We start from the raw sequence: 13,446 nt of genomic DNA on the forward strand, positions 1-13,446 counted from the left end.
AAGCTCTTGTCCTCCACCCTGAAACGAAATACCTTGTCCTCCACCCTGAAACTAAAGCCCTTGTCCTCCACCCTGAAACTAAAGCTCTTGTCCTCCACCCTGAAACTAAAGCTCTTGTCCTCCACCCTGAAACGAAATACCTTGTCCTCCACCCTGAAACTAAAGCTCTTCCACCCTGAAACTAAAGCTCTTGTCCTCCACCCTGAAACGAAATACCTTGTCCTCCACCCTGAAACTAAAGCCCTTGTCCTCCACCCTGAAACTAAAGCTCTTGTCCTCCACCCTGAAACTAAAGCTCTTGTCCTCCAACCTGAAACTAAATACCTTGTCCTCCACCCTGAAACTAAAGCTCTTGTCCTCCACCCTGAAACTAAAGCTCTTGTCCTCCACCCTGAAACTAAATACCTTGTCCTCCAACCTGAAACTAAATACCTTGTCCTCCACCCTGAAACTAAAGCTCTTGTCCTCCAACCTGAAACTAAATACCTTGTCCTCCACCCTGAAACTAAAGCTCTTGTCCTCCAACCTGAAACTAAATACCTTGTCCTCCACCCTGAAACTAAAGCTCTTGTCCTCCACCCTGAAACTAAAGCTCTTGTCCTCCACCCTGAAACTAAAGCTCCACCCTGAAACTAAAGCTCCTCCACCCTGAAACTAAAGCTCCTCCACCCTGAAACTAAAGCTCTTGTCCTCCACCCTGAAACTAAAGCTCTTCCACCCTGAAACTAAAGCTCTTCCACCCTGAAATTATATATATAAGGAATAGGGTGCTATGTGCCCTGGTCAAGTAGTGCAATATATCGGGAATAGGGTGCTATGTGCCCTGGTCAAACAGTGCAATATATAGGGAATAGGGTGCTATGTGCCCTGGTCAAGTAGTTAATAGGGAATAGGAACCACAAACCAGAGAAGGCAATAATGCTATAGACAGGCTTACTGTACCTTGAATGGAACAGTGTTTAGGGGACATGAGAGGAGAGGAGTGTCCAGTGGACCTCGTGCTGCATGTAATGCCCTGGACCAGAGCTACAGTGGACCTCGTGCTGCATGTAATGCCCTGGACCAGAGCTACAGTGGACCTCGTGCTGCATGTAATGTTTGCGCTGTTCTGTGAAGGGAGTAGTACACAGCGTTGTACGAAATCTTCAGTTTCTTGGCAATTTCTCTCATGGAATAGCCTTAATTTCTCAGAACAAGAATAAACTGAGAAGTTTCAGAAGAAAGTTATTTCTGTTTGGCCATTTTGAGCCTGTAATCGAACCCACAAATGCTGATGCTCCAGATACTGAACTAGCCTAAAGAAGGCCAGTTTTATTGCTTCTTTAATCAGAACAACAGTTTTCAGCTGTGCTAACATAATTTCAAAAGGGTTTTCTAATGATCAACTAGCCTTTTAAAATGATAAACTTGGATTAGCTAACACAACAGTAGTGTGTAGTTCCAGTAGTTAGCTACACCGCTACATGGTAAAACAGTAGTGTGTAGTTCCAGTAGTTAGCTACACCGCTACATGGTAAAACAGTAGTGTGTAGTTCCAGTAGTTAGCTACACCGCTACATGGTAGAACAGTTATTAATTACTGAAAACACTACCAAAATTTGAATTTAATTCAACTTTCACCAATCTACTGCAAAATGTAGTTCAGTTACTAGTAGTTTAGTTACTGAAAGTAGTTCTGGCTTCTACAGTGGCTTTTACAGTAGGTCAACCTGCTTGCTAGCCTGGGCTAACATACAGACAGTACCCACAGGGCACAAACTGGTTGAATCAACATTGTTTCCATGTCATTTCAAAAAAAATGTGATGACGTTGAATTAACATGGAAAATTGGATTTACAAAAAAGCCATCAGCGTAAAATAATTTGTGCGATTTTTTTTTCTCCCAATTTATTTAATTTCCAATTTATTTCACCCAATTTCATCTAATCCAATTACACGGTTCATGTTTTTTTGTTGATTTCGAGTTGAATTGACAACTCAATCAACTTTAAATAAAAACTAAGTGCCAAAGAGATTAGAGATCACAGGAAAACCACTTGGATGGGTGGCATTTACTCAGTGCTTTAGCACCCAATCCAGACAGCAACTATATAAATAACCTTACTCCAGACAGCAACTTCATGAATATCCCTACTCCAGACAGCAACTTCATGAATATCCCTACTCCAGACAGCAACTTCATGAAAAACCTTACTCCAGACAGCAACTTTATGAATAACCCTACTCCAGACAGCAACTTTATAAATAACCTTACTCCAGACAGCAACTTCATGAATATCCCTACTCCAGACAGCAACTTCATGAATATCCCTACTCCAGACAGCAACTTCATGAATATCCCTACTCCAGACAGCAACTTCATGAATATCCCTACTCCAGACAGCCTTAGTGAGGACGAACTTACCCAGCCGCACGTGCCTAGAAGTTAAGAACTCACGCCAGGCTTGTCTGATTTGGGAATATGGGTCAGACAGTCAGGGGAGGGAGAGAAGGGAAGACACTAATGTACAAGAGGTGTTTTTTTAGGGTGTGTTTAGTTATGAGTGTGTTTATGTACCAGGATTGCTTCCGTCCCTCTCCTCGACCCTACCTGGGCTCAAACCAGGGACCCTCTGCACACATTGACAACAGCCACCCTCGAAGCATAGTTATCCATCGCTCCACATAAGCCCTTGCGGAGCAAGGGGAACCTCTACTTCAAGGTCTCAGAGCGAGTGACGTCACCGATTGAAACGCTATTAGCGCGCACCACCGCTAACTAGCTAGCCATTTTACACAGGTTACATTTAGTTAGGAGTGTGTTTAGTTAGAAGTGTGTTTAGCTAGGAGTGTGTTTAGTTAGAAGTGTGTTAAGTTAGGAGTGTGTTTAGTTAGGAGTGTGTTAAGTTAGGAGTGTGTTTAGTTGGGCGTGTGTTTAGTTAGGAGTGTGTTTAGTTAGAAGTGTGTTAAGTTAGGATTGTGTTTAGTTAGGAGTGTGTTAAGTTAGGAGTGTGTTTAGTTGGGGTGTGTTTAGTTGGGGTGTGTTTTGTTAGGAGTGTGTTAAGTTAGGAGTGTGTTTAGTTGGGCGTGTGTTTAGTTAGGAGTGTGTTTGGTTAGAGTGTGTTTAGTTAGGGGTGTGTTAAGTTAGGAGTGTGTTTAGTTAGGAGTGTGTTAAGTTAGGAGTGTGTTTAGTTGGGCGTGTGTTTAGTTAGGAGTGTGTTTAGTTAGAAGTGTGTTAAGTTAGGATTGTGTTTAGTTAGGAGTGTGTTAAGTTAGGAGTGTGTTTAGTTGGGGTGTGTTTAGTTGGGGTGTGTTTTGTTAGGGTGTGTTTAGTTAGGAGTGTGTTTAGTAGGGGTGTGTTTAGTTGGGTTGTGTTTGGTTAGAGTGTGTTTAGTTAGGGGTGTGTTTAGTTAGGAGTGTGTTTAGTTGGGGTGTGATTGGTTAGAGATAGAAGTGTGATTAGTTGGGGTGTGATTGGTTAGAGATAGGAGTGTGTTTAGTTGGGGTGTGTTTGGTTAGAGTTAGGAGTGTGTTTAGTTGGGGTGTGTTTGAATCCCTGTCTGCTCTGCCTTTTTTAATCCGTTATTTTGAAGTTCACTCACTCCTATCGTTTGAAAGACACCCTGTTAAACCAACGGGGTACTAGATATGTAGGTAGCGTGTGTGACTGTGACTGTGTGTGCAGTAGTGGAACCTCCCCAATCCCTCCCTAAATCACCCCTCACCAATTCCTGGAATGGACCAGCCCTAATTTGCATAAGTTGTCTGTGACAGAGTAGTTAAGCGAGCTGCATGGTAATGGGTCAGAGAAGGAGGAGGAGGAGTGTATGTTGACTACAGAGCATATGAACAGAGACTGGAGCTGTGGACTCACAGGTCTATACTGAGACACTACTGACTACTGGAGTCGGTACTACAGGACTTCCAGACACACTACGGAAACTATTGGAGTGTTGAACTGAATCTGAAACGGAACAGAATCATGTACTGCACTTCCTATCCTGTCTCTGCCGGGACCACCAGCAATAACCTGATGTATTGCTACGTCAAATCGGTGAGTACGCACCCACTCTAGATAAAAAGGTATGCACCGGTCTGCATACTGTCTTGGTGAATGATTGGATGTAATTAGATGTTCTCCTATTATCTCTCCTCCTCTTGACCTTAGCAGGGGGGCATTCAACTTTTACCTTACGAAGTCCGGAGCCTGCTGCTTTTCTATTCTACTTGATTAACAATTTCACCCACCTGATGTCCCAGGTCTAAATCAGTCCCTGATTCGAAGGGGGAACAATGAAATGCCTTGGAACTGGCTTGAAGGTCCAGAGTTGAGTTTGAAGGTCCTATAGAGGTCTCTACATAGTTCTCTTTAATTGATGTACTCTCCGTTATCGCAGTTATCGTGATACACTCTCCGTTATCGTAATATACTCTCCTCTATCGTGATATACTCTCCGTTATCGTAATATACTCTGCTATCGTAATGTGCTCTCCGTTATCGCGATACTGTCTCCGTTATCGTGATATACTCTCCGTTATTGTGATATACTCTCCGTTATTGTGATATTCTCTCCGTTATCGTGATATACTCTCCGCCATTGTGATATACTCTCCGTTATCGTGATATACTCTCCGTTATCGTGATATACTCGCCGTAATTGTGATATACTCTCCGTTTTCTTGATATTCTCTCTGTTATCTTGATATACTCATGTACACATAAGACATGGAATAAGGCATCGATAATTTAAATACATTATCAATATGTTCACTATCAATGTAATGTAACCTTATCGTAGAATAGTACAGTACTGACACATCAAAGGAAACCTACTCTATCCACCGTGTGTACTAGCTGGTCCTTCATGCGTTTCTATTTCATTGTAATTTATCACACCAGGGAGTCCATACAGACTACATTATATACCATTCACACCAGGGAGTCAATACAGACTACATTCTATACCATTCACACCAGGAAGTCCATACAGACTACATGCTATACCATTCACACCAGGGAGTCCATACAGACTACATGCTATACCATTCACACCAGGGAGTCCATACAGACTACATTATATACCATTCACACCAGGGAGTCCGTACAGACTACATTCTATACCATTCACACCAGGGAGTCCGTACAGACTACATGCTATACCATTCACACCAGGGAGTCCGTACAGACTACATTATATACCATTCACACCAGGGAGTCCGTACAGACTACATTATATACCATTCACACCAGGAAGTCCAAACAGACTACATTATATACCATTCACACCAGGGAGTCAAAACAGACTACATTCTATACCATTCACAACAGGGAGTCCATACAGACTACATTATATACCATTCACACCAGGGAGTCCATACAGACTACATTATATACCATTCACACCAGGGAGTCAAAACAGACTACATTCTATACCATTCACACCAGGGAGTCCGTACAGACTACATTCTATACCATTCACACCAGTGAGTCCATACAGACTACATTATATACCATTCACACCAGGGAGTCCGTACAGACTACATTATATACCATTCACACCAGGGAGTCCGTACAGACTACATTCTATACCATTCACACCAGGGAGTCCGTACAGACTACATTCTATACCATTCACACCAGGAAGTCCATACAGACTACATTATATACCATTCACACCAGGGAGTCCATACAGACTACATTATATACCATTCACACCAGGGAGTCCGTACAGACTACATGCTATACCATTCACAACAGGGAGTCCATACAGACTACATTCTATACCATTCACACCAGGGAGTCCATACAGACTACATTATATACCATTCACACCAGGGAGTCCATACAGACTACATTATATACCATTCACACCAGGGAGTTTGTACAGACTACATTATATACCATTCACACCAGGGAGTCCATACAGACTCCATTATATACCATTCACACCAGGGAGTCAAAACAGACTACATTATATACCATTCACACCAGGGAGTCCATACAGACTACATTATATACCATTCACACCAGGGAGTCCATGCAGACTACATTATATACCATTCACACCAGGGAGTCCATACAGACTACATTATATACCATTCACACCAGGGAGTCCATACAGACTACATTCTATACCATTCACACCAGGGAGTCCATACAGACTACATTATATACCATTCACACCAGGGAGTCAAAACAGACTACATTATATACCATTCACACCAGGGAGTCCATACAGACTACATTATATACCATTCACACCAGTGAGTCCATACAGACTACATTCTATACCATTCACACCAGGGAGTCCATACAGACTACATTCTATACCATTCACACCAGGGAGTCCATACAGACTACATTATATACCATTCACACCAGGGAGTCCATACAGACTACATTATATACCATTCACACCAGGGAGTCAAAACAGACTACATTATATACCATTCACACCAGGGAGTCCATACAGACTACATTATATACCATTCACACCAGGGAGTCCATACAGACTACATTATATACCATTCACACCAGGGAGTCAAAACAGACTACATTCTATACCATTCACAACAGGGAGTCAAAACAGACTACATTATATACCATTCACACCAGGGAGTCCATACAGACTACATTCTATACCATTCACACCAGGGAGTCCATACAGACTACATTCTATACCATTCACACCAGGGAGTCCATACAGACTACATTATATACCATTCACACCAGGGAGTCCATACAGACTACATTCTATACCATTCACACCAGGGAGTCCATACAGACTACATTATATACCATTCACACCAGGGAGTCCATACAGACTACATTCTATACCATTCACACCAGGGAGTCCAAACAGACTACATTCTATACCATTCACACCAGGGAGTCCATACAGACTACATTATATACCATTCACACCAGGGAGTCCAAACAGACTACATTCTATACCATTCACACCAGGGAGTCCATACAGACTACATTATATACCAGTACAGGAACAGACGCTTTGATTTACAGCTACTCAAAAGTTATTGCCGCAACCATGTGTTTTAAGGGTTAGGAATGGGCACATCTGGCTGAGTGTGTGTCTGGGAAGGGATATTACTGTAGGGTGAGTGGGATTTGGGACTATTCAGTCAGTGTTGTCAGTGTTTATTCGTTAATTTGGGGAAAGTTCCCAAGTTTATGAATTTCGATTTTACAAATGATTTTGATTTCTTTGATCATGCAGTTCTTTAATGCATACTGAAGTGACATTGATCATTTTACTCTTGACTGTGTGGTCAGTGAGTTCAGGAACGCGCATCAGTGATCAATACACTGTGTTAATGATCAAGATCCCTCTTTCTTTTCAGACAGACCTGAGAACACAACACATATCATTCTCATTTTTTACCGTCTACCATTTTTTTTTGACGTGAAGCAGATTGCTGCTCTGATCTCTGTTTGATTTAACCCGTGGTCTGTTTTAACACTGGTCCCTATACGGATCATTATCAGGCGCAATTAAAGACTGCTTTGATCTCTGAGAGAGTAACTAACTAGAACCAGACGTTTGTACTAGACGCAGACGGGCAAATTGATTGCATGTGGCTAGATTTTGGATGTGGTGTTACTATAGAGCAGAGGCAAATTTAATAGTTGGTCAATATTACACTCATTTAAATCTTCCTGTGTATGATTGAAAGTATACATTTCGAGTGTAAAATGTGGTCTTGTCCTTTTTATTGTCTTCATAACATATTTCAGCCATTTCATTTTTGTTGCTATCAGAGATGCTAACGGAACACAGAACTATTTAGTTTTTTGTTGCTATCAGAGATGCTAACGGAACACAGAACTATTTCGTTTTTTGTTGCTATCAGAGATGCTAACGGAACACAGAACTAATTCGTTTTTGTTGCTATCAAGATGCTAACGGAACACAGAACTATTTAGTTTTTGTTGCTATCAGAGATGCTAACGGAACACAGAACTATTTAGTTTTTGTTGCTATCAGAGATGCTAACGGAACACAGAACTATTTCGTTTTTTGTTGCTATCAGAGATGCTAACGGAACACAGAACTAATTTGTTTTTGTTGCTATCAGAGACGCTAACGGAACACATAACTATTTAGTTTCTGTTGCTATCAGAGATGCTAACGGAACACAGAACTATTTAGTTTTTTGTTGCTATCAGAGATGCTAACGGAACACAGAACTATTTAGTTTTTTGTTGCTATCAGAGATGCTAACGGAACACAGAACTACTTAGTTTTTGTTGCTATCAGAGATGCTAACGGAACACAGAACTAATTAGTTTCTGTTGCTATCAGAGATGCTAACGGAACACAGAACTATTTAGTTTCTGTTGCTATCAGAGATGCTAACGGAACACAGAACTATTTAGTTTCTGTTGCTATCAGAGATGCTAACGGAACACAGAACTATTTAGTTTCTGTTGCTATCAGAGATGCTAACGGAACACAGAACTATGAACGCGTCTCATATATACTATGTGTCTGCTTTACTTCAGTTGTGTTCTTCACATATGGAGAGTCTCTAATCTTTAGTGATGCCGTTATTGATGGTTAGTAAATCAATGAGGCACTAAAAGAGAGCACCATGTTCACGGTTTATGTATGCGTGTTTCGGGGTGTGTGTCGGAGGGGGGGGATTTATTGGGGGACAGCGGGGGACAGCGAGGGTGTGCTGGGGCGGGGGTGTGGCCATTATTAACGGGTCGCATACTTCATCCAAGGAGTGAGCGTGTGTGTGTGTGTGTGTGTGTGTGTGTGTGTGTGTGTGTGTGTGTGTGTGTGTGTGTGTGTGTGTTATTAACGGGTTGCCTGCTCCGTCCCATAGTAAGGAGGACAATTGGCTTTATCCTGTACCATATGCTACCCACGGAGGTTCAGACAGGGCTAGTGTGTGTGTGTGTGTGTGTGTGTGCGTGCGTGCGTGCGTGCGTGTGTGTGTAGCAGGGTTGGCGACGGCAGGGGCTCCTATATTTGGCCTGTTCCCACTATCACCACAGGACTCGTACCAGCCAAGGTTACGGCTAGAGCTGGTTGTGTGTATGGTGTGTGTGTGGGGGGGAGGGGAGTTGTGTGTATGGTGTGTGTGATCATGTTCAACAGAGTCTTTAAGGGGCCAGTCTACTTTACAGTGCGTTGTCGTCGGGGTAACAATGGTGGGTGTGTAGGTGGGTGGGTATTTCATTTGTAAGACATCCTACAATGATACTGTAGTTAATTCTCATTTTTTATTATTATAAAAAGTATTATTATATTATAATTTCCCTGGCAGTTCTTTTCTAGGTGATACAAAGTATCATACCCCATTACATCTGTGGTCCTGTGGTGTGGTCCTGTGGTGTGATATTGTGGTGTGGTCCTGTGGTGTGATACTGTGGTGTGGTCCTGTGATGTGGTCCTGTGGTGTGATACTGTGGTGTGGTCCTGTGGTGTGGTCCTGTGGTGTGATACTGTGGTGTGGTCCTGTGGTGTGATATTGTGGTGTGGTCCTGTGGTGTGATACTGTGGTGTGGTCCTGTGGTGTGATATTGTGGTGTGGTCCTGTGGTGTGATCCTGTGGTGTGATATTGTGGTGTGGTCCTGTGGTCAGGTCCTGTGGTCAGATCCTGCAGTCAGGTCCTGTGGTGTGGTCCTGTGGTGTGATACTGTGGTGTGATACTGTGGTGAGATACTGTGGTCAGGTCCTGTGGTGTGGTCCTGTGGTGTGGTCCTGTGGTGTGATACTGTGGTGTGATACTGTGGTGAGATACTGTGGTCAGGTCCTGTGGTGTGGTCCTGTGGTGTGATACTGTGGTGAGATACTGTGGTCAGGTCCTGTGGTGTGGTCCTGTGGTGTGATACTGTGGTGTGATACTGTGGTGAGATACTGTGGTGTGGTCCTGTGGTCAGGTCCTGTGGTGTGGTCCTGTGGTGTGATACTGTGGTGAGATACTGTGGTGTGGTCCTGTGGTCAGATCCTGTGGTGAGATCCTGTGGTGAGTTACTGTGGTGTGGTCCTGTGGTGAGATACTGTGGTGTGGTCCTGTGGTGTGATACTGTGGTGTGATACTGTGGTGAGATACTGTGGTGTGGTCCTGTGGTGAGATACTGTGGTGAGATCCTGTGGTGAGATACTGTGGTTTGGTCCTGTGGTGTGGTCGTGTGGTCAGGTCCTGTGGTGTGGTCCTGTCGTGATATACTGTGGTGTGGTCCTGTGGTGTGATACTGTGGTGAGATACTGTGGTGAGATACTGTGGTGTGGTCCTGTGGTGAGATACTGTGTGTGGTCCTGTGGTGTGGTCCTGTGGTGAGATACTGTGGTCAGGTCCTGTGGTGTGATACTGTGGTGAGATACTGTGGTGAAATACTGTGGTGTGGTCCTGTGGTGAGATACTGTGGTGTGGTCCTGTGGTCAGATCCTGTGGTCAGATCCTGTGGTGTGGTCCTGTTGTCAGGTCCTGTGGTCAGATCATGTGGTGTGATACTGTGGTGTGATACTGTGTTGTGGTCCTGTGGTGAGATACTGTGGTGTGGTCCTGTTGTCATATCCTGTGGTCAGATCCTGTGGTGTGGTCCTGTTGTCAGGTCCTGTGGTCAGATCCTGTGGTGTGGTCCTGTTGTCAGGTCCTGTGGTCAGGTCCTGTGGTGTGATACTGTGTTGAGATACTGTGGTGTTGTCCTGTGGTGAGATACTGTGGTGTCGTCCTGTGGTGTGGTCCTGTAGTCAGATCCTGTGGTGTGATCCTGTGGTGAGGTCCTGTGGTCAGGTCCTGTGGTGTGATCATGCTGTCTGAAGAGGATGTATCCAATATGATTCTGCAGGGTTTTCCACATGGAAATCTATCTATCCCAATCTATCCCTCCCATCCTACCTCCAGGGTATTCTAAATCAAATCAAATCAAATCGTATTGGTCACATACACACGGTTAGCAGATGTTAATGCGAGTGTAGCGAAATGCTTGTGCTTCTAGTTCCGACAGCGCAGTAATAACCAACGAGTAATCTAACCTAACAATTCCACAACAACTACCTTATACACACAAGTGTAAAGTGTATTCTAGATGTTTACTTCACAATCTTTTTAATTTAGCTGTTTCCCCCCCCCCCCCCCATCTTCTTCTTCTCAGGTTTACGATCAATCTCCAAGTCACCACGACCTCAACCCTGACTCCTCCTCACACCTCTCCTCCTGTGGCGAACAACAGGGCATTAACAGTTCACCTGACATGTGGAACTCCAATGGAATGAACCAGGCTGGCTATGGAGCAATGGGAGGGGCTTCAGCCCACCAATCAGGAAGCTACAGTAACCTGCAACCGTCACACAATCACCTGGTAAGTTTTTAGTTCATTCGCCATATGATAAAAACAGAGTCCATTTTACTCACCAGAGCTCTCATATTAAAAAGTAAGAAAGTTTGGGACAAATATGTAAAAATATACAGTGAGTGAACAAAACATTAGGAACGCCTTTCTAATATTGAGTTGCACCTCCCCCTTTTGACATGTGCATGTGTTTGATTGCTTTGCAGGTCTATTCTCCCCATTCAGTCTCGCCTGTAGAGGTGAACAGGGGTCTTCCTCCTATGTCTACCTTCCACCGTAACAACCCTGCTTCATCTCACTCCCTGTCAGCCAACAGCTCAGAGAACACAACAGGACACCCGTCTACAGGATGGTCTCAGACCGGAGCAGCCCTGGGGAAAACACTGGCTTCTGTATGTACTGGGACTACTTACAAAGACAACTTCAAAGTGAAGCCACAATGACCAATAGGGAAATGTCCCTATAACACACCACTGTGTATTATTGTCAACCCAGAACCTGGGCGGTGCTGCTGGACTTTTTGTCTGTCCAACCAGTAAAATAATATAATAGTCAGCTGGGGTTACGAGCCATGCTACATGGCCTGAGGTGGTGGTTATAAAACCCACACAGAAAAATTACAAGTTGTGCTTTTAAAATGATGCATGGAGTTACTACTCACGGTCCTCTACCCCTCCTCTACCCCTCCTCTATCTCTTCTCTACCCCTCCTCTATCCCTCCTCTATCTCTTCTCTATTCCTCCTCTATCCCTCCTCTATCTCTTCTCTACCCCTCCTCTATCCCTCCTCTATCTCTTCTCTACCCCTCCTCTATCCCTCCTCTATCTCTTCTCTACCCCTCCTCTATTCCTCCCATATCCCTCCTCTATCCCTCCTCTATCCCTCCCCCTCCTCCATCCCTCCTCCACCCCTTCTCTATCTCTTCTCTACCCCTCCTCTATTCCTCCTCTCTCCATCCTCTACCCCTCCTCTATCCCTCCTCTACCCCACCTCTATCCCTCCTCCATCCCTCCTCTCCCCCTCTTCCATCCCTCCTCTCCCCCTCCTCTATCCCTCCTCTACCCCTCCTCTATCCCTCCTCTATCCCTCCTCTACCCCTCCTCTATCCCTCCCCCTTCTCTATCCCTTCTCTACCCCTCCTTTCCCCCTCCTCTATCCCTCCTCTCTCCCTCCTCTATTCATCCTCTACCCCTCCTCTGTCCCTCCTCTATCCCTCCTCTCCCCCTCCTCTATTCGTCCTCTGCCATCCTCTATCCCTCCTCTGTCCCTCCTCTACCCATCCTCTACCCCTCCTCTATTCCTCCTCTCCCCTCCTCTATCCTTCCCCCTCCTCTATCCCTCCCCCTTCTCTATCCCCCCTCCTCTCTCCCTCCTCTACCCTTCCTCTATCCCCCCTCTGTCCTTCTTCTACCCCTCCACTCTCTCTTCTACCCCCCCCTCTATCTCTCTTCTACCCCTCCTCTATCTCTCCTCTACCCCTCCTCTATCTCTCTTCTACCCCTCCTCTATCTCTCTTCTACCCCTCCTCTATCTCTCTTCTACCCCTCCTCTATCCCTCTCTACCCCTCCTCTATCTCTCTTCTACCCCTCCTCTATCTCTCTTCTACCCCTCCTCTATCCCTCTCTACCCCTCCTCTATCTCTCTTCTACCCCTCTATCTCTCTCTACCCCTCATCTATCCCTCTCTACCCCTCCTCTATCCCTCTCTACCCCTCCTCTATCCCTCTCTACCCCGCCTCTATCCCTCTCTACCCTCCTCTATCCCTCTCTACCCCTCCTCTATCCCTCTCTACCCCTCCTCTATCCCTCTCTACCCTCCTCTATCTCTCTCTACCCCTCCTCTATCCCTCTCTACCCTCCTCTTCTTCTACTCCTCTGTCTGTGTTCAGATGTATTCTCCTGACTACACTAGCAGCAGTGAAAACTCCTCCACACCAGAGAGGTCTCCATCTCCACACACAGGGTCGGCAACGGGTCCCCCAGCTAACCAGGCCTCTCTCTCCTCCAGCTACCAGGCCTCCCCTATATCACTGGTAAGGACATGGAGCTCTGTGACACATCTTTGTTTACTAAGTTTTGATAGGTCACGAAGAATGTTCAAATACTGTACCCACACATTCTATCATTGATGTTGTCT

General features: G+C 44.8%; 1 protein-coding gene across 2 annotated transcripts in view; it reads left to right on the forward strand.

Moving 5' to 3' along the window:
- The first annotated feature begins 3,786 nt into the window (after positions 1-3,786).
- Positions 3,787-13,446, forward strand: part of LOC110522709 (transcription factor 12-like) — a 17,555-nt gene continuing 7,895 nt past the window's right edge. For both annotated transcript variants that reach the window (XM_036968795.1, XM_036968796.1), the window contains exons 1-4: positions 3,787-4,033; positions 11,112-11,318; positions 11,516-11,701; positions 13,199-13,342. In XM_036968795.1, coding sequence (XP_036824690.1) covers positions 3,962-4,033; positions 11,112-11,318; positions 11,516-11,701; positions 13,199-13,342 — 609 coding nt within the window. In that variant the 5' untranslated portion in view covers positions 3,787-3,961. The remainder of the gene's footprint in view (positions 4,034-11,111; positions 11,319-11,515; positions 11,702-13,198; positions 13,343-13,446) is intronic.

This window comes from Oncorhynchus mykiss, chromosome 30, assembly GCF_013265735.2.
Source record: "Oncorhynchus mykiss isolate Arlee chromosome 30, USDA_OmykA_1.1, whole genome shotgun sequence".
Taxonomy (NCBI): Eukaryota; Metazoa; Chordata; class Actinopteri; order Salmoniformes; family Salmonidae; genus Oncorhynchus; species Oncorhynchus mykiss.